The sequence below is a fragment of the Salvelinus alpinus genome, chromosome 33, assembly GCF_045679555.1.
Source record: "Salvelinus alpinus chromosome 33, SLU_Salpinus.1, whole genome shotgun sequence".
In the NCBI taxonomy this organism is placed as follows: Eukaryota; Metazoa; Chordata; class Actinopteri; order Salmoniformes; family Salmonidae; genus Salvelinus; species Salvelinus alpinus.
The window spans coordinates 19,375,743-19,398,058 of record NC_092118.1 but is presented as its reverse complement, the minus strand read 5'-3'; the positions used below and the strand labels follow the sequence as shown (position 1 = coordinate 19,398,058).

Sequence of the window (22,316 nt, the reverse complement as noted above, 5' to 3'; positions counted from 1 at the left end):
ATGCAGGAAAACACGTCACAGGTCAGTTATTTACTACGAGCATCGACAGGTTTGTTGAGTTGGGAGTGACGCTCGACTTGCCTGAAAAGCAGAAGCCAGATCTGTTCGTATTCTATCCAACTCCTGACTGACATTGTCACGTCAGTCAATAATTGGTAAATGAATGGCATGTGTGGAGGATGAATCAGAATTAGTTGGGTAACATAGATAAGATGTTTTATTTACATAATATGCTTATGTGAGATACTTGTCATTAGAATGTCTCCCTTTGGACTATACTGTTGGCAGTTGTACTTTTCCCTTCTCAGCTAGGGAAAAGTCACTTGGGGCCCAGAGAGGGTGAATGTATCTGTTAAACCATGTGAAGGGATGGCGTGATTAAGGGGGAACCAATTATCTCTTGGCTCAACAATGTCTGTGCTCAAGTCACTTCCCTCAGTGAGCTTGTCCAGGAGTGGGGAGAAGAGGGGGTTTACTTGAGATGGGAGAATATAGAGTTGACAATTGAGTTATGCCTTGGATGAGGTAATGTTTTGGTACTATGAAGTACCAGGAACGAGATTAGAACCTCGTCTTAGAGACCAAACTGAACGATAATTTATAGCTAATGCTATCTGGCTATGGGATACTCCTTTCTCAAGTAAAAGGCCCTTTGTGAAGTTTTCCTAAGATCTGTGGTTCGTCATGTAAGTTGAGAGGGGTGTATCTTGGCTATAAAAGATCTTGATATTCTTTTTTAGGCACTCTCAGAATTCATTATAGACACTGAATTGATCTGAGAGTCAAAGGGCTATGGTGAAGCTCATATAATTAAAGATGAAGTTTAAGTGTCTGACTGGTGTGTGGTTTGTAACTTTCCTCATTTGGTAATACAGGAAATTGCCACGACACATGACAACAATAAATCAGATGAGTTGGCTAAAGCACTACAGATTTGGCAACCAGGCTAACGCTAGATCTCTTATGAACTTTAAAATGTACACTAGACTAAAGAGTGTGACGTACCTTCCGTGTGCGTGGAAGTCAAGCTGCAGGACCTTGTCCTCGTGGGAGACGGCCCTCTTGGCTCTCTGGTGGTTGCTGTGCAGGGCCTCGGTGTCGTAGGACAGGCCCTCATAGTGGCGGATGTACTTGTTCAGAGGGTTTCCATACTGACCTGCAGGAACAGAGGTGAAAACAGACTTTTAATGGCCAATTAAAAAGTCAAAACAACTCATTCCTCACTGGCAGGTAGGCATGGGGTGCAGTGACAAAACTTCAGAACAGCATTACTTCAAAACGCAGCTAGTCTATTAGGAATTATTTTTAACCCGAGACCATGACACATAATCCCTCATTATGAAAGCTTTAGCCTTGACTAGATTCACAAGTATCTTATGAATAATACCTCATGAATAATACAACAGCAGGCTGTGTGTATTTCTCTCATTCTCACCATTGATTTAGACTTACTGTGTGTGTGTGTGTTTTCCATTTCATCCTTCCTTGGATAAAGATGTTACTTCCTCAAGCACTGTTTTTGAGACTAAGAATAGCTTCACTTTTGAAGGACACCTGCGCCCACAAGATACTACAATACTATAGAGGCCCAATGGTTATTTTCAGCACAGTATTTGCTTCATTCACTTTTCCCATTCCATCTAAAACTGCTACAGCAATAGTAAAAACAATAAATTGAAACAATCGGCTACCGTAAACACATTTTGAATGCCTTGAGGGCATGTAAGAGATTTAGTGTTGAAATGCTGAAAAAAAAAAAAAACTTCCACAAGTTGAGTAGATGATAAGCACAAGACTGCAGTGTGCTGCCAAATATATCCCCATTCTCCTTCCCATCATAGGGACCTAGAGTGATTCCCATCAAGAGCAGCTAGCTAGAAACCCTTTACTCTGCCTCCTGCTGACTCAGACCACTTTATTATCTGACACAAACACCATTGTCATAATTTACAGCTCCTAGCAGGGGTTCCAGGCATCTTTACACAGATGTGATCCAATCCCCAGTCTCATCTTCCCTCCCCCTGCTCCCAGAAACACCGCCAACACAGAAAAATTGCCATTTGTCAACCTTCAGAGAGATTTTTTGTTTTTGTTACCCTTCCAATTTCATTGGATCTTTAAAAAAAAAAAATCTATTTAATCACCAGAGCACTTTCAATTTGATGTACTGTGAAAAAAGGTTAAAAAACATTACATAGCCTCATTCATGTTGGCTTTGCACGACACCAACATCAAGTTCTGATGACACCACGGTTGTAGGCCTGATAAACAACAACGATGAGTCAGCCTATAGGGAGGAGGTAAGTGACCTAGCATTGTGGTGTCATGACAACAACCTCTCCCTCCACATCAGCAAAACAAGAGAGCTGATTGTTGACTTCAGGAAGCAGAGGAGGGAACATACCCCAATCCAAATCAACGGGACTGCAGTAGATTCAGGTTGTTCCTTGGCTTCCACATCACTGAGGACTTATCACGGACCAACACCACCACCATTCATGTCAAGAGGGCATAACAGAGTCTCTGCTTCCTAAGGGGCTGAAGAAATTTGGCATGCCGCCCTGGGTCATCTCCAAATAGTACCGCTGCACCGTCGAGAGTATCCGGACCGTTTGCATCACGGCCTGGTACAGGAATTGCTCCATCCACAAGGCCCCTCCAGCGGGAGGTGAAGACGGACCAGTACGCCACTGGGACTATGCTCCAGGACATCTACGTAAAAAACATGCCAGAGTAAGAAATGCAGGATCATTAAGGACCCCACACACCTCAGCCACGAGCTGCTCTCTCCCTTACCACCGGGCAGACGGTATCGTAGAATGAGGTCTGATACCAACAGTCTCAAGGACAGTTTCAATCTACAAGCCATCAGACTGCTCAGCACTTGAACTGGACTGACCACCTGCCCCAATTCTCTGCAACTTAGCACACATACACATTCATGCCACATAAACATCACAACGGCTGCTGCCAGACTCTTATTATACTGCTCAGTTTATACACTGACCCCCTTACCCATAACACGTGTAAATATTGGACTATAAAATTGTGCCTTCCTGTACTATAATTATGCTAAAAAATGTATTCTATTCTACTGAGCCATTTACTTTATCTTCGTATTCTTATCTGTTATTATTCCTTATTATTTTTGCATTGTCAAGAAGGAACCTGCAAGTAAGCATTTCATTGGACGATGTATGCCACGCGTAGGGTTGGGCTGTATGAATATCTCTGCAGTAAGAACATAAGCTTGATATTGAAATATAGCCACTTAGCTAGAAAGTTAGCAAACCAAATGAACAGCTTAGATTTCTTAAAGTTTCCTTCCTTCTATGTACTGTAAAACACTGCAATTTGAGCTGTGAACTGTGGGGAACACTTATCACAAAAAGTCAGCCTGAGAACTGGTAATGAGAGTGTGTGAAAACCCTCTAAGGTGGTTAAGCAGAGATTAGTAACTTGATTTGATTTATTACGATCCCCATTACCAGACGCCAATGGTGACAGCTAGTCTTACTGGGGTCCGATGCATAACGAAAAATACATTACAGACAAAATACTACACAATTTACATAAACATGTAGTGTGTGCGCATTATCAGTTACACATGTCAGTACAAACACACAAGTAGGTCACGTGGGAGAGGTAGGGATGCACAATATATATCGGTGAGCATATCGGAAATCGGACGATATTATCTAAAAATGCCAGCGTCGGCCCGATGTCTAGTTTAACGCCGATGTGCAAAACCGATGTCAAAGCTGACGTGCATACCAATATAACGTAGGTAGATGACGTAATGACACGAAAAATACTAAGCGCTTCTAACAACTAAACACATTCAAGTGGAGCAGTCATTTGAAAGAGGAAGAATCTCAGCGAGACAACTCAAAAGGGGAAATCCATTAAACACCAAGATAATGGTATTCATTGCCCTTGACAATCAACTGTTCTCTGTCGTGAATGATGTTGGCTTTCGCCGATTGGTCGAGCACCTTGAGCCCTGGTACACACTATCAAGTAGGCGGTATTCTTCAGGTGTTGCCCTACCGAAGTTACACATTGTTGAAACGCACATCCATGAGCTACTTGCTATGGAAGTTACACATATTGTTGAAACGCACATCCATGAGCTACCATTTGCTTCATGACTGACATTTGGACCAGCGATGTCAGCCCCATGAGCCTGACAGCACATGCTCAAGAATGTGCTGGTTGTCATACCGCTGATGTCATTTGAGAACATGTTTCAAACATGAACACATTAGCTAGCTCCATTCGAACAACTGACTGGAGAAATAAGCTCATCAACTGCATCTGCAGCAGACGTGATACCCTCTGTCATGGCATTGAAACTCCTGCTCAACAAAACTGCCAACACAGACCGTGGGGTTAAAACGTACAAAAGTACTCAAGGCTGTGAACAAGCGATTCGGTGGCATTCTCTGAGCCTCTTTACTGTGTCGCCACCATGCTCGATGCTAGGCATAAGGACTGCTACTTCGATGCAGACAAGAAACAGGGTTTACGTGAACATTTTACATACACAGCTGGACAAGATGGAAACGGACACAGTGACAGTGCGCACCGAGCAAGAGGCGCCACGGACAGACAGAGCTGAAACTTCACTGCTTGACAAGTATGATGAAATCCTGGTTGAGAATGAAACGACTGAACAACGAAACAGCACAGAAAGTAAGTGAAATAAATAGGTTTTGATTATGTTTTACTGGTAATGGGGACACACGTAAATGCCAACAAAATAACTTTTATACAGTGCCACAGACACGGTCGGCTACCAAGGACTGTGGGCTCTCCTTCTCCGTGGCCAACGTGAGTAAGACATTTAAAACATGTTAACCCTCGCAGGGCTGCCGGCCCAGACAGCATCCCTAGCCGCGTCCTCAGAGCATGTGCAGACCAGCTGGCTGGTGTGTTTACGGACATATTCAATATCTCCCTATCCCAGTCTGCTGTCCCCACATGCTTCAAGATGACCACCATTGTTCCTGTAGCCAAGAAGGCAAAGGTAACTGAACTAAATGACTATCTCCCCATAGCACTCACTTCTGTCATTATGAAGTGCTTTGAGAGACTAGTCAAGGATCATATCACCTCCACCTTACCGGTCACCCTAGACCCACTTCAATTTGCATACCGCCCCAATAGGTCCACAGATGATGCAATCGCCATCACACTGCCCTATCTCATCTGGACAAGAGGAATACTTATGGAAGAATGCCGTTCATTGACTACAGCTCAGCGTTCAACACCATAATAACCTCCAAACATCATTAAAGCTTGAGGCCCTGGGTCTCAACCCCACCCTGTGCAATTGGGTCCTGGACTTCCTGACGGGCCGCCCCCAGGTGGTGAAGGTAGGAAAAAATCTCCACGTCGCTGATCCTCAACACTGGGTCCCCACAAGGGTGCGTGCTCAGCCCCCTTCTGTACTCCCCGTTCACCCATGACTGAGTGGCCATGCACGCCTCCAACTCAATCATCAAGTTTGCAGACGACACAACAGTAGAAGCTTGATTACCAACAACAACGAGACAGCCTATAGGGAGGTGGTGAGGGCTCTCGGTGTGTGGTGTCAGGAAAAACAACCCATCACTCAACATCAACAAAACAAAGGAGATGATCGTGGACTCCAGGAAACAGCAGAGGGAGCACCCCCCTATCCACATCGAAGGGACAGCAGTGGAGAAGCGGGAACGTTTTAAGTTCCTCTGCATACACATCACGGACAAACTGAAATGGTCCACCCACACAGACAGTGTGGTGAAGGCGGCACAACAACGCCTCTTCAACCTCAGGAGGCTGAAGAAATTTGGCTTGTCACCCAAAACCCACAAACTTTTACAGATGCACAATTGAGAGCATCCTGTCGGGCTGTATCACCACCTGGTACGGCAACTGCACTGCCCACAACAGCAGGGCTCTTCAGAGGGTGGTGCGGTCTCACAACGCATCACCGGGGGCAAACTACCTGCCCTCCAGGACACCTACAGCACCCGATGTCACAGGAAGGCCAAAAAGATTGTCAAGGACAACAACCACCCGAGCCACTGCCTGTTCACCCCACTACCATTCAGAAGGCGAGGTCAGTGCAGGTGCATCAAAATTGGGACCGAGAAGCTGTTTTTCAATTTCCATCTCAAGGCCATCAGACTGTTAAAACAGCCATCACTAACACATATGCTGCAGCCTACATACAGACTTGAAATCATTGGCCACTTTAATAAATGGATCACTAGTCACTTTATTAATGTTTACATATCTTGCATTACTCATCTCATATGTATATACTGTATTTTATACCATCTATTGCATCTTGCCTATGCTGCTCAGTCATTGCTCATCCATATATTTATATGTATATATTCTTATTCCATTCCTTCACTTGAATGTGTGTATTAGGCAATTGTTAGATTACTTGTTAGATATTACTGCACTGTCAGAACTAGATGCACAAGCATTTTTCTACACTCGCAACAACATCTGCTAACCATGTGTACGTGACCAATACATTTGATTTGACATTCTTATCAATTTATTTCCACCAATCATCAGTCATTTGTGTCAGTGCAGTACATGTTGAATGGTCTTCTCTATAAGCATGCTGAAAGTCTGTCACGACTAAGACATGAAAAAGGCTTACATACTCTTCAATAAAGCTGAGGAGTAGTACCATTATGTAACCAACTGCTATCAAAACACGGTCATCAGTACACCACGCTCCAGAGTACGGCTGACCCAATTTAGTCGACTGCTGGAATAAAGGCTTAAAAAATATATACAAAATTGACTATGGTACGCTTATCATTTAATTAGTGTTTATATTGTTCCAAACAGTCAGAAAGCTTTAGTCATCTAACAGCAGCTGTTTGGAACACATAATATGCATGCAGCGCTTGCTCCTTACCTTCTGTTTCTTTATTTCCAGTATTTTCCACAACTAGTCAAATTTATTCCACACATCTGACTTCTCCTTTACCTCCTGAGCAACCAGTAAACATGGCCCCATTTCAAGTTTTTGACACGTTTTTTTTTTTTTTAAGTCAGGGACAGCCCTACTCCAGAGTAAACTCAGAGTCAACCATACCACTAGACCAAAAAGCTATCTTCCACTCTGAGGTAAGGGAGTTTACTTTCTAGATTGCCTTGCCTTATGAGCAACCTTGACAAAGACTTCGTGCACACCAACAGTTGTACTACCTAAGTATGTGTATATTTAGCCTGTTGGCATATAGCCTAGATCAGAAGCTAGAGATTTCCAGATCCTTTGAATTCTCCTTACAGTGATTGTGGTTGAAATGAATGAGAAACTCCTTCACAGTTTGAGCAAAGCAAACCTGCACAGAGAAAAGAAATGAGAAATCACTAAAAACTTTGTAGTCATCAGCAGCGTTAGATGGAGTTTTCTCCCGGAGACAGCAGTGGCGCAGCCCCCGCTTCCACCTGCTCGGCTGTGATAAAACTCTCCACTTATCTAGTTCTGGCTAGGGGATAAACGCTGCTCGTTAAGAGAGGGACACTGACATGCATCGCAATTCCACACGAGGCTACCCCTCTCTCCTGGGGGTCTGTCACTGTGCGGTTACTTTTTCAGGAAAGTGAGGGGACATTAATGTAGAAACAGGAGGCTTTTAAAGAGCTTTTAGATGCAACGGTCACACTTTTAGCAATCAGCACGGGATGGAAGCAGCCATCACTTATTCATTCAGTTATTTTTCAGGTTAAAATTAAAGCTAGTCCCATAGGAACAGCACACTGGCTCCTGCTCATATGTAGCTCAGCTGTTGGCTGACTGATGCTATGCTGGCTGGTTGCGGTGTTAGAGCCTTATTGAGACTGTCTACTATACTGGCTGATGCTAGCTGAGAATATTCCTCTGCCCAGACAGCTTGGCAACACTGGGCAAACGTTCAAACTGCTCCTCTCACTAGTCAGTCCGGACAGTAGGGCTAGACTGTGCGTGTCCAGTCTGGTGTCTCCAGAGCTGCCCATTGGTGGGAACATGATCCCACTTCATTCACACCGAGGGGCTCCTTAGGATCATGCCGAAGTGGAAAATACAGCCTCTTCCCTGACAGCTGTGTACTAGAGTTGAGAGCATTTAAACATTTGAATTTGAAAGGGCTCAAGAAATACTGAGGGAGGAAAAAAATAATATTCACATCTGCTAGACTAGAACACAAAAACACTTTAAGCGCACAACAACAGTGTGGCAAAGGAACAATGCTTTTCTATGAAGGGAGAGTGTTGACAGCAGACCTTTTCATCTTTGGAGAATAATCCTTTTTCCACATTCGATTTTCCTCTTACCTCCAGAATGCCTCTGTAGACTAGAAGTGGATCTGAGGAGATTACATAAATAAACAGTTGAAGGCAAAACAGAAAAAAGCTTATTCTTAAAAAGGAGGGATGTCAAAAAACACAAAAAAGTAAGCTGTTGCCACTTGTGAAAGACAAATGCCTTTTGTGAAAGAGAAATGCCTAACGTTAAAACAAGAGGTTGGCGAGAGCAGAGTCAGGTAGAAATGTCTCCCAGATAGTCCCAAATCTGTTAAATGAGCACATCTACCCAGTCTCCAAGCTCTCCGCTGATGAAGCCCTCAGTTTGCAGGAAGTCAAGAGTGCGGCTAAGTGTGACGGTGGAAAGAACTGTGGAGGCAAAGCATAATCCTGAGAGCTCAGCTGCATGAAGACCGGCTCAGATTTAGACATAGGCCATCAATTTCATTAAAGCGCTGACACACAGATGCTAAAGAGCACACTCTGACAGTGTGCCTCCACACGACTCTGGGTAATAAAGACGGAGCACAGGGAGGGCGGGAGGCACTGACTCTCACAGCGACACCAGGGCAGCGGCTCAATTCTCTACCACGAAGCACAGCAGCCACGCTAAGCAGACTTACACACACAGCTGGAGCGCGAGACTCACCGCCGCATAGAACAGCTCATCCGCCAAGCGTTATCATTGGTCCACTCCTAGTCAACAAAGGCTTTAAAGAATGGTCAGATATCCTCAGGTGTGTTCGACTGTTGTTAAGAGCCAAATTAGTTGCCGTTTTAGCAGTCCACCTGCTAGCTGGTTGTAGACTGGTTAGCTGGCAACGTCATGAAAACAATGGACACGCTTCAATGGGGCAGAAGGCCATGTTGTTGTGATTCTGGATGGTCAGATAGCTAGCAACAATGACAAGAAGCTGCCAAGTGGGAATCATAGGTGGCTCTTTCAAGCTAGTTTTATCTTGATACCATGTCTTGTTTTGAGGTGTATTTTTACTGATGTCACGTCTATGCTAATATAGCTAAAATTTGCTAGCTAACCAACAACTGTAACAATGTATTTGAGAGACAAGCTCATTGTGCAAATGTATTTATGTTTTCAATAAACATTGGAGACTAAATATAGTTTACATGCTGTTAACAATCTAAGCCAACCCGGTCTGTCTTTCCCCACAGTTGCCCAGGCGTCGGTTGTGTTGCTAAACAACCAACCCGTCTATAACGTCATGAGCAAGGAGACAACTAAATTCAAAAGAGATTGGCTGAGATGACCGTTTCCTTTCAGAGATTCTCACAGCTGTTGATGTGTTAGCCTACTACCTGAGAAGCTAGTTTAAAAACCCCATTACGAAATGTATGGTCATCAGCTAATGCTGTGTTTGATATGAAGGGGACACTCCGTGCTTCACAGCTCTGGGAATAATTACCTAAAGAGAGGAGCTCATACAGTGCTGCTGGGGTAATGGACCCACAGTAAAACACACAGAGATTGTATTCTCATGGTGGCACTAGTATGTGGGAGTAAAAACTCTTCAACAAGCAGGGGCCACACCTGACCTGCCATGACATGTTCATGAATGAGTGGGGGAAAAAAATATTCAGAGATTTGCACTAGCTTTTCTTAGCCCTCCCCCCAACAAATAGACTAATGACAGTAGCAGTCTAGTGTGACACACTGATGGACAGAAACACAGGAGCTGGTGGGCTTTTTAATGTGAGAATATGGGAAGAAGATTAATCAATCAGGAAACAGAGGGCTGGAAAACAAAACAGAGCACGCTCAGATTGCCTCCATCAACCCCCATACATGGGCATGACATCTCCTATGCGTTGTCCCACACAGCCTATTAACATGCAACACCAGTGGAATAAAGCAGAATAGACTAGAGAGAAATGCAATTATTTGACTAAAGAGACGGATCGTTGTATATGGCTCAATTTGGCAAGGGCTGGTGTTTCTGAGAAGTGACACACAAAATATTGACAACACTATCATGCAAAACAGCCTTTAGTTTAATTGAAATGTTTGGTTAAAAGAACAAGGTTAGTTCTCGTTTGAATATTTGTTCTGTAGTAATTGCTAGGGCCGGCATGATACTTGTTAGTACCGTGGCAAGTAAACAAAAACATGAGGATTAAACTTCTTTAGGATAACAGCCCTAAATGTTGGAAACATACGTCATTAGGTGATCCTCCAGTCACATTTATTTAATTTCCAAGCTGTAGCACACAACTTAAATACAGCAGATTGTTAAAAGACCAAAGAGGTTTGTCTGCTTCGTGTGTTCTCATTGGAATAATATTGCGATACTGGTATCATCACAGCCCTAGTAATTGCAACACTGAAGGTTTCTAAGAACCGAAGTTGCAACAAAGTAGATTTATTCAGTTTAACAAAACCCAGATATCTTAAACTTCATGACAATGGGATGTCTTTTTCCCTCCATTGGTACAATGTACAGTTTTAGGGGATATGCCTTCCAGTGATACTCATCATCTGTTGTTAAACCTCTGTCCTAAAAGGGAAATATTTAGCCTGTTATGTACAAACCCACTAACACAGCCTACAGCAGCCAAAGCTGCTCACGACGAACGGAATCAACAGGGTAAAGGTCAACTCGAAGGCTGTTGGTTGGAGATGGAGTATGGCAGGCACACCATGGTCCCTTCAGTTGTCAGACCACATACGACTCCAGTGGTTTCATGGATTTTTTCATTGAGAAAATCCATTGGAGGAATGTACGACTGTTGTTTCCATGGCACAGCCGCGCCTCTTATTTTCCTTTCCGTATCACACCAGATCTGTGTGCAGGGTCACTGTCCGGAGGAAGGGTGGGGCATGTGAGGACTGTGACCCCAGTGCTGGATATGGCAGCATAAGGAAGTGTTTTCATTACATAAAAAATAAATAAAAATAAGAAGAGGGATATCATAATTTCAATCATAATTTCCTCCCTTCCTCCCCCACAAAAAGTTCATGTAAAACCCTCTGGAATATTCAAATTTATATATATATATATTTTTATTTACATGTTTTATTTTACCTTTATTTAACTAGGCAAGTCAGTTAAGAACAAATTCTTATTTACAAAGACGGCCTATGAACAGTGGGTTAACTGCCTTGTTCAGGGGCAGAACGACAGATTTTTACCTCGTCAGCTCAGGGATTCGATCTAGCAACCTTTCGGTTACTGGTCCAACACTCTAACCACTAGGCTACCTGCTGCCCCAAACAATATAGGCCTATGCCTAGCGCATACAAGAATGTTGTTTGCCTAGTCAATCCATTTGAAGTGTTGCAAGTAGTCACTGACTTTGAATTAGTTGGCAGGGTAAAGGACTAACACTAATTTGCAAGAGAAAATGTTGGCTACTCCTTATTTATGTCCTGCTGGAATGCACCTGCTAGCCCAAATTGCCAGAGCTGTCAATGACAAGTAGTGCCTGTGGGCTTCATACTGCAGGCTTAGTCAATAGTATTTCAGTGTCTTCATCCTCACTCACGGAGGTGCCAAGTTTGACAGGCTAGATAGAACAGGAACAGAGGAAGTGAAAACAGCTTGGGTCATGATGACTCACCCTCCCCATACATTAGCATGCTGGGTAAAGGCAGGTTGTTTGACAGGCCAGAGAGCTCAGGGCTCCACCACTTGTTCTACTGGCTGCTATTGCACCATACCACAACACTGTGAGTGATGGGTAAACCACTAGTCTACATCCCTGACATGACATCCAGCCATTGACTACTGAGGGGTGGAAACAACATGGCATTGGTGGGTACTGTTGTGGTGTGGACCAATGCCATGTCCACTGTCCAGTGGTCCCTGTGGCTAGCTGCAGCCTTTAACCGCTGAGAAGCTACTAATCCTATGGGTAGTGGTGGCAGCAGATGTTATTGGACAAATACGCTTTGTGTTGGGTCTGGGAGCCGCAGTCCTGTATGGGCAATAGTCAAGGCAGCGGTCTGAAATACAAAAGCATAATGTAGCTAGTAGGGCTGGGAATTGCCAGGGATCACACAATATGATATTAGCGCGATACTTCGGTGCCGATACAATACGGATTGCGATTCTATACTGTGACTTTATTGTGATTTCATGTTCCAAACATATTGCTCATGTTGTCGGCTTCAGATAGACAGAGCACGAGAAAATTAGTTTTGATCAGTCAGGGAAATAAAAGTGCTGAAAACATGTTTGCCCACCATTTTTTCTTTTTTAAAGATGGAGAACAAGCTATGGGATGAAAAATACCTGAGTTTTGGAGCAGGGACAGCCGGCTGTCTCTAGCTAACGCTGCCCGCAGTAGCAAAACAAAGCACAACTGTAACTTTGTATTTTCCCCCCATCATTAGTAGCTAGGTACAATGTTCCTCCTCATTCCATGCATGCTTAGAAGAAGTTCATCTGAACTACTGTACAGGGTGTGGAGTCCATTGCTCATGTAATGCTAAAATAATTATGAAGCAGCTATTATGTATGGCTCACCCAGCACAATGTCTGCACATAGAACTAGGTTAGCCTACTGTGGAGTCACGGGCAAAGGAGATTGTGATGTGAAGGCATGTTTCTATGTGCTGAGCACAAAATTATAACTAGACTAGGCCCACACACACACACCTAAAAGCATTGTGGTTTTGAGTAGATTTCTTCATTCTAGTCTTACTGCTCAACATCCACTTGAATATGATGCAGAGAGCAAAGACACAAGAGGCAGAGCAAGTTAGTAGTCTGCTTGTTAACACAAAGAGCCTACTGATAACAAAGTCAGAACTGAATGTGATGCTGCTTACAGCTCCCACCTGAAAGAGATACTGCTGTGAAAAGAATAGTGATTTTACACTGGAACACGATTTAACACAGGAACCATTTTCAGGTCAATGTTAGTTTACTATTGTCTTTCAGGAAACTGATTGGCAAGTCAAAACACTAGCGGTAGAACCATGCACTCTGAATAAAGCCAGAAAAACAAACTGACAGGGAATGTAAGAACACAGTCATTATAGAAATACAAATGTCAGGCACCATGTCACAAGTATCAGAACGAACAAACTAGTCAACCATTTCACAGTTTCCCCACAAAAGAAAGCAACAGAGGAAACGGTGCATCAACAAACCAATGTGGTGAGTCTGATAAGCAATGACTGGTAGGTAGGTCCCTGTCAGTAAAACATCACTGGTAATCATTATTGATTGTTTATGCTTGGCTACATGTTTCAGTTTCCTGAATTGTTGCTTGATGCTGTCTTCAGAGGGCCTAGGCCTAATTTGACTAGTACAGTGGTTCCCAAACTTTTTTTCCAGCTGCGTACCCCCTTCTAGCACCAGGGTCAGCACACTCTCAAATGTTTTTTTGCCATCATTGTAAGCCTGCCACACACGCTCTATACGATACATTTATTAAACATAAGAATGGAGTGTGAGCAGAACAACTTGTGTCATCGACAGGTGCAGTACTGTACTACCAGTAGAGCTGGTATGTGTCTCTATGGACGCGTGCCTTACTAAATGGACTGTTTGAAAATGTGAAGACATTTTTTAAACAAAATAAACACAAATGCCTCAACACAAAAACCATTCAGAATCCATAATGCTGAGGTCCACATGTCAACCAGGAAAAATGACATCACAATAGCAGTGACATTACATCAAAATGTCTTATTTTTCTTATCTTTACTCCCTCCCTGTGTTTTTCAACCTTTCACAAACACACAGACAAGCATCCATTTCCTGTCATGACCCATGTTTTAATCTTACAGTGAATGTTTGTGGTGCACACACACACACACACACACACACACTACTCTGTCTGCTCACCCTGGGATGGAACAGAACGGAAACAGCTCCGCCCATCATGTCACTGAGTTTACACTAGTGCAGCACCACACACTACGATCAGCTGAGAGCGGGAGTGTCTTTATTGAAAGTTCCAACCCTACATGCACTACAGTAGGAGTATGATAACATAGAGCTGTGGGTTAATCGTGGCTTATTCAGAAGTTTAAATTAGAGAAGAAAAAAAACGGACATTTCCTCCTAAGGTGAAGAAATGTTGTATTGCCTTGGGTATCAATACTATACCACCACTAGACAAACTTCCCTGCATTTCGTACATAGGGCCTATTCGTTTATAGCCTGCATATTAGGCAACACCTGAAACATGGAAATGATGCCTTGAGCGGTGAAAATCCAATTAAGCAATCTCTGACCTTGGTTGACCATACACCAGACAAGAACACTAGCATTTTCACAACTTGGAAAATGCATTGAAAATAAGAATGTTGACAACAAAGAGGGCGAGATGGGGGAGTGCTGGGGATAGCTGCCAGCAGAGTGCACTTGATCTGATTGGATGAGTCAAGGAGAATCCTTTGTGGACACATACTGTATGAAGTGTGATACCAATGGAGAAAAAAAATATCTAAAGTTAGGGGCATATTTTGCCCCTGTTGACTTGTTTTGAAAAAATTGCGGCAGCTTTTTCCATCAAGAGCTCTCAGGGGCAAATTTGGAAAATCTAGGGGCAAAAATGCACAAAGCCACTCTGCATTTCTGACACTGACATTGCACATCTTGAATATGGTAAATAATATTTGCCTTTGAGTGTGAATATACTAGAATGCTGCTCTGTATGCTTCAAACTAACAAAACACAATATCAAGTGTTTTTATAACAATGTCAATCGTGGAGACTCATTGAAGTTCTTTGGATATGCGAGGGGAAATATAATCCAGGATTACATATTTTTCCACAACCCCACATTCTGAAAGGCTTTGCTATGCCTCCCTGACAAGCCACTGTGTATTACCAAAGCACAGGACTCCTGATGGCAACTCCTGATGGCTGCAAAACACTGTTTTATTCTCCACATACAAACAAGGCCTTGTCAGTCTCTCTCTCTCCGAGTCTCACTGACATCTTCTAATCTTCTCTTGGCAAATGATCTCCAATACATTCAAATGAACGGGGACGTCACACACCCCATGTAATGTCTGCGTGAAACAGCAGAATGGGAGATAATGAAGCCGGTGTGTGGAGTCCCACAGCGCTAGTGAAAAGACAGCATCTCAACAGGTGAAGAGAATATGATCCGTTGGAACATAGGGATGTTACTAGTTTAATTAACATGGTTGCCTACTCTACTTCCTCTTTAGAAATTATGGCTTTTGGATCAGTACCAGCTAAAAATGTTTAGCTGGTATTGAACAGATTAGCCAGAACTCCTGCTTTCCCTCTATGAATAATTAATGTTCAACTCTGGAAACATATGAGTCAAAAGGGAAGAATCTGTTTCCACAAACCCTAACAAATCATTAATATCCACCCATGAATCAAATCTATGGTTTTATGACAACATCTCTCACATTCATTATTAATCTGCATGTGGCATCTAGCATTGAATTATAGATTTAGAAACCCAAATCCTGATAATATAATTTGCCTTCCCAGTAAAAATGTATAAGATTATACACAGTGTACAAAACATTAGGAACACCTGCTCTTTCCATGACATAGAACAACCAGGTGAATCTAGGTGAAAGCTTTGATCCCTTATTGATGTCACTTGTTAAATCCACTTCAATCAGTGTTGATGAAGGGGAGGACACAGGGTAAAGAATGATTTTTAAGCCTTGAGACAAGGATTGTGTATGTGTGCCATTCAGAGGGATTTAAATGCATTTGAACGGGGTATGGTAGTAGGTGCAGGCGCACCGGTTCGAGCGTGTTAAGGGTTTTTCACCCGTGTATCAAGAATGGTCCACCACCCAAAGGTCACCCAGCCACTGTGGGAAGCATCCCTGTGGAATGCTTGACACCTTATAGAGTCCATGCAACACAATATTAGGAGGGTGTTCCTAATGTTTTGTACACTCAGTGTACAACGATCTGAGGTTCTGAGCATATAGCCTAAGCCTAGAGGACATGAATTACTATAGTGGTGACCAATTTAATCCCAAACTCTCCATTTGAATACAAATCTGTGCTTTTAAAATTGCATTTGGAGTGGACATTGGTGGACTTATCTTCTTAGATTATGAAAGAACATTATCATGGTTCTCTAAGAGAACTCTGTTTCCTCAGTAAACCTTTGAGGTCCAGTCTGGCTGGCTCATATCCTCTTTTCCAGACAGCAAACATCGTGGTGAACCATCAGGGAATCTAGGTGGCATCCTCTCTGCTCACACACTCTCAGTTGGCAGCAAACGCTCTCAAGGACACACCAGGGAACATGTGCCTCACACAGAGATATGCTGCTGCTCTGTTTAGTTCTGCAATTAAATCTGACCCAACATCTGGCCCATGTCGGGTGAACCAATTCGATGCTGAAGGCATTGTTTAAAGCATTTATTTATTCTTTACTCCCTTCAAGTGAACCGTGATCAGACATGGTAGGTAAAACCAATATGGCTAACATTGAGTTGCTTCACGAATCAATCCACATCAGAAGAGTCATCACCCTAAGGACAGCTGAAGACAGGGAGGAAGGATGTACTTTTACAGTATTAGAATTTGAGCGTATGTCCCAGTCCCTTGAATGGATTGGAGTCATTACTGTACTAAAAGACAAATAGGCAAATGAAAGGCTCAAACTTGGCCGTCATGAATAACATAAGTCAACAAACAACCAAAAAGTATGATTAATGCAAATGAGTGGGAATATATTAGCTCATCAAGGAGAGCCATGAAACATGGTTCATTCTACTTTATTAGCTAATGAGAGTTACTCAAGTGGAATAAACAAAATAATTAAATTAAGATGATAAATTATGCACTAGTAATTTCAATATGAGGTTTTGACAAAATAACAATTTGAGGCTCAAATTAAATCCAAGTCCTGATATTTTAATCAGACCTAGCCATCTCTGAAACAACACTTCATCTGCAGTGGAATGTTTCTGTTCCCATCATTGAACAAACAAACAGGACACCAGTTAGGAATTGCAGGGGAGCTCAATGCTCAGGGGGCACAGGGGAACACAAGGCCCACAGCAGCTTCAGGCATATCAATTACTCACTTTGTTCACACACACGAAAAAACAGACTGTCAGAGCAGGTAAAAAAAAGAAAACAGACCCTGCATATGTATTTTAGCCCATGGCAAACAGGAGAGGGAAATGAAAAATGCATTCGATGTCAGACAGATGAGGCGTATAGTCAACTCAGCAGTAGTCAGACCCAGATGGAGTGGGACCTTAACAGGGCGAAGAATAATGATGAAGTCAAACGTTTGATGGCATGTTTATGAAATAGCCTACATGGGTCAGTGAAAGTCTATTCTAATGTACGCCATTACATCACAGGGGACATCCTGTCCATGTGTCATGTTTTCAGGTCGTCTGAGTGCTGATTGAATTCAAATCAGCTTAGAATTTTGAAAATACAGATCACTAACTAATTATAGTCTACCATAGAAATAAAGTAATATTTGCATCAGAGCCATAGAGATCTTGCTAGGCTGTATATATATATAAATACAGAAAGAAAAGTCAGTGAATTGGGCACATCATGAGAATGACAAATGTAATTTACCAAGTCACAATGTATGATTAGCCTTTGCCTTTCTGTCAAAATAGCTAGCAAATTCTGTACATTCGCATGTAATCACTTTGCCAGCAAAAATGTACACAAATCAACTTGCTACTAGACCAGGGGTTCCCAAACGTTTACTGCACAAGACCCTAAATTGACACTAGAATATACAGAGTAGAGGTCGACCGATTAATCGGAATGGACGATTAATTAGGGCGAGTTCAAGTTTTCATAACAATCGGTAATCGGCATTGTCGGACACCGATCATGGCCGATTACATTGCACTCCACGAGGAGACTGCGTGGCAGGCTGACTACCTGTTATGCAAGTGCAGCAAGGAGCCACGGTAAGGTGCTAGCTAGCATTAAACGTATCTTATAAAAAACAAATCAATCTTAACATAATTACTAGTAAACTACACATGGTTTATGATATTACTAGTTTATCTAGCTTGTCCTACGTTGCATATAATCGATGCGGTGCCTGTTAATTTATCATTGAATCACAGCCTACTTCACCAAACGGGTGATTTAACAAGCGCATTCGCGGAAAAAAAGCATGGTCGTTGCACCAGTGTACCTAACCATAAACATCAACGCCTTTCTTAAAATCAATACACACGTATATATTTTTAAACCTGCATATTTAGTTAATATTGCCTGCTAACATGAATTTCTTTTAACTAGGGAAATTGTCACTTCTCTTGCGTTCTGTGCCACAGAGTCAGGGTATATGCAGCAGTTTGGGCCGCCTGGCTCGTTGCGAACTGTGAAGACTATTTCTTCGTAACAAAGACAGCCAACTTCGCCAAACGGGGGATGATTTAACAAAAGGGAATTTGCGAAAAAAGCATAATCGTTGCACGAATGTACCGAACTATAAACATCAATGCCTTTCTTAAAATCAATACACAGAAGTATATATTTTTAAACCTGCATATTTAGTTAAAAGAAATTCATGTTAGCAGGCAATATTAAACTAGGGAAATTGTGTCACTTCTCTTGCATTCATTGCACGCAGAGTCAGAGTATATGCAACAGTTTGGGCCGCCTGGCTCGTTGTGAACTAATTTGCCAGAATTTTACATAATTATGACATAACATTGAAGGTTGTGCAATGTAACAGCAATATTTCGACCTATGGATGCCACCCGTTCGATAAAATACAGAAAGGTTCCGTATTTCACTGAAAGAATAAACGTTTTGTTTTCGAAATGATAGTTTCCAGATTTGACCATATTAATGACCTAAGGCTCGTATTTCTGTGTGATATTATACTATAATTAAGTCTATGATTTGATAGAGCAGTCTGACTGAGCGGTGGTAGGCAGCAGCATGCTCGTAAGCATTCATTCAAACAGCACTTTCGTGGATTTGCCAGCAGCTCTTCGCAATGCTACAAGCATTGCGCTGTGTATGACTTCAAGCCTATCAACTCCTGAGATTAGGCTGGTGTAACCGATGTGAAATGGCTAGCTAGTTTGCGGGGTGTGCGCTAATAGCGTTTCAAACGTCACTCGCTCTGAGACTTGGAGTAGTTGTTCCCCTTGCTCTGCAAGGGCCGCGGTTTTTGTGGAGCGATGGTTAACGATGCTTCGAGGGTGGCTGTCGTCGATGTGTTCCTGGTTCGAGCGAGGAGAGGGACGGAAGCTATACTGTTACACTGGCAATACTAAAGTGCCTATAAGAACATCTAATAGTCAGAGGTATATGAAATACAAATGGTATAGAGAGAAATAACCCTATAATAACTACAACGTAAAACTTCTTACATGGGAATATTGAAGGCTCATGTTAAAAGGAACCACCAGCTTTCATATGTTCTCATGTTCTGAGCATGGAACTTAAACGTTAGCTTTTTTACATGGCACATATTGCACTTTTACGTTCTTCTCCAACACTTTGTTTTTTCATTATTTAAACCAAATTGAACATGTTTCATTATTTATTTGAGATTAAATTGATTTTATTGATGTATTATATTAAGTTAAAATAAAAGTGTTCATCGTTCTGTCAGTATTGTTGTAATTGTCATTATTACATATATATATAAAAATCGGTATCGGCTTTTTTTGGTCCTCCAATAACCGATATCGGCGTTGAAAAATCATAGTCGGTCGACCTCTAATATAGAGGACCCCATTTGGAAAAAGTAGATCCCTAACGTTAGTTAATGCTGTGTGTTCATATTTACTCAATTTTAGGTCCTGCCGGATGTCCAGAACTATGAAAACACATTCTAATAGTGTAAGAGGTCTTAGTCAACACTAACAAGTTGTATTCTATACCCAGGTGAAGATTTAAAAATAAAGTTATTAATTTGTTTGATAACATCACATATTCTCAGGGGACCCCATTTCAAGTTTGGGAACCACTGTACTTGATTCTCAGAACTAACAGTGCGTGACTGAAACTGCAGTAATGGGGACAAGTATGTTGATACTATATAACTTTTAGTAAACATTAGTCTAGATAGTTGAGAATGTCTTAAGAAAAATATCCACAACAGTTACATTCTTATTTCACTTCGGTGGACCTTTCGTAGGCTCGAGCAGGCTCTCTCGATATAGTCCTAGCGGAACCATAAATGTAAAAAAAAAAAAAATCAGGAGCTGCACCCCTCCCAACTAGGTAACGTTAACGCTGCTAGCCTAGCTCGCTTGCTACCATTTTCTCAATCCGATTAGCGAGCTAGCTAGCGATGAAACACTTTTATTGCTGTATGAATCAGAATGTCAAAACTTACCTTTAATATTCCATATGCAATTAAACAACAGCAAGAGTTGTATCAAGACCATATCGATTAAATTCATTGTTAGTACATTGACACCGCGAATGCTTTACTGTTTCGATTTGCACTTCTTAAAGGCGCAGTCTGCGCTCTGTTTATGGCAGTACCTTCACAACCGCCTTTCACCGCTTGTCTCCAACGGCCTGACGTCAGGCGCAGGCAGCGTACTAGTCCCTCCTACCTCACTAGCGCAACAAAACCTGTTTGCTTTTATTTGATAGGGCCGCTTATATTTGTTGAAAACAACAATTAAAGTGCAATAAATTCAACAGCGACAACATCTCCATTAGATGACGCCAATGGCGACAGCTAGTCTTACCGGGGTCCGACATATAACGAAAAATACATTACAGACTAAATACTTTACAATTTACATACATTTAAAAGCATTAACATGTTGTGTGTGTGCATCTATCAGTTACACATACATGTCAGTACATACAAACAACAAGTAGGTCACATGGGGGAGAGGCGTGCCGTGAGGTATAGCTTAATTTGTTTTTTGAAACCAGGTTTGTTGTTCACTTGCGCTATATAAGATGGAAGGGAGTTCCATGCACTCATGGCTTTGTACAATACAAATAATAGATTTGTCTTGGACAGAGTTTTAGAAATATCCCTGTACCCTGATTTAATGGAATATGATTTCAGTACTGAATACAGTACATCACTACAGTAGATTCCACTGTGAAATGTCAATGACTATATGAATTGGGGGGAAACATTTTTTTTTAATTCAAGGAACAATCGATATAGAGGTGTGTGGCCCCACATGCATTTGCACTGCTCAAGGACAACTATTTGTGTTGAATTTATAGTGGATTTGTTGAATGTGCCTGCATAACATGTCCTGGCTACCTACACCTGCAATGCACTTGCCTGTTCTCTGCATTTGTCTCTGCACTGATCGTCTTTGTTGAGATTCCCTAAAAACATGCCACTTCGATACAGCCACAACCAGAGGTGACTGTTTTGTAACAGGAGAACTTACGCAGCAGGTTAGGAGAATTAACGTAGCAGGTTATGATAATTAACGTAGCAGGTTAGAATAATTAGGAAAGGGTCAAGGTTAGCGAAAATGCTCTCTTTGTAACACCAACTATTGACTGCAAAAAATGTGTATCTCTTATTTCCCATTAGACATACTGTACATCAGACATACAGCGTTGATCTTTTTACTGTGTAGCTTCTGCCACCGTGTGGCTAAAAAAAGCTCCTACACTAACTGAACTGGAAACCTTAAAACAACTTGTCAGTCTGCTGCTGCTTCCAGATACAAGGTGATGAAGACCCACGCACCTCTTCCTTCCCTGTGCACGCACACACACACACACACACACACACACACACACACACACACACACACACACACACACACACACATTTTGTGGAGATATTATTACTTCAGCCATTAGGATTCTATCCATATAAAAATGAAAATAAATTAACAAGGCACCGGGAAAACGTGTCGTTCCCACGAATGATGCAGCGCCCCCCCCTTGGGCCAATTGAGATATTGTGTGTGACTAACAATTCTGTTAATTACTATAAACTCCTGCATTGGGCCAATCGGTGTAATTTTGTAAATGCCAGATCTCTATGGCAAGACGCACCATTAATCCACGTTTTGTCAAAAATCGGGCCAGTGCTGTCTGAGATATAGCGTTTGACGAACATACGAATTTACAGACGGAGAC

General features: G+C 42.2%; 1 protein-coding gene across 1 annotated transcript in view; it reads right to left on the bottom strand.

Moving 5' to 3' along the window:
- LOC139563052 (disintegrin and metalloproteinase domain-containing protein 10-like) overlaps positions 1–20,718 on the bottom strand; it is a 79,164-nt gene extending 58,446 nt beyond the window's left edge. The window contains exons 1-2 of the mRNA XM_071381310.1: positions 20,575–20,718; positions 1,006–1,156 (exon numbers count right to left, since the gene is read on the bottom strand). Of these exons, the coding sequence (XP_071237411.1) occupies positions 1,006–1,156; positions 20,575–20,641 (218 nt within the window). The 5' untranslated portion in view covers positions 20,642–20,718. The remainder of the gene's footprint in view (positions 1–1,005; positions 1,157–20,574) is intronic.
- Positions 20,719–22,316: the final 1,598 nt, after the last annotated feature.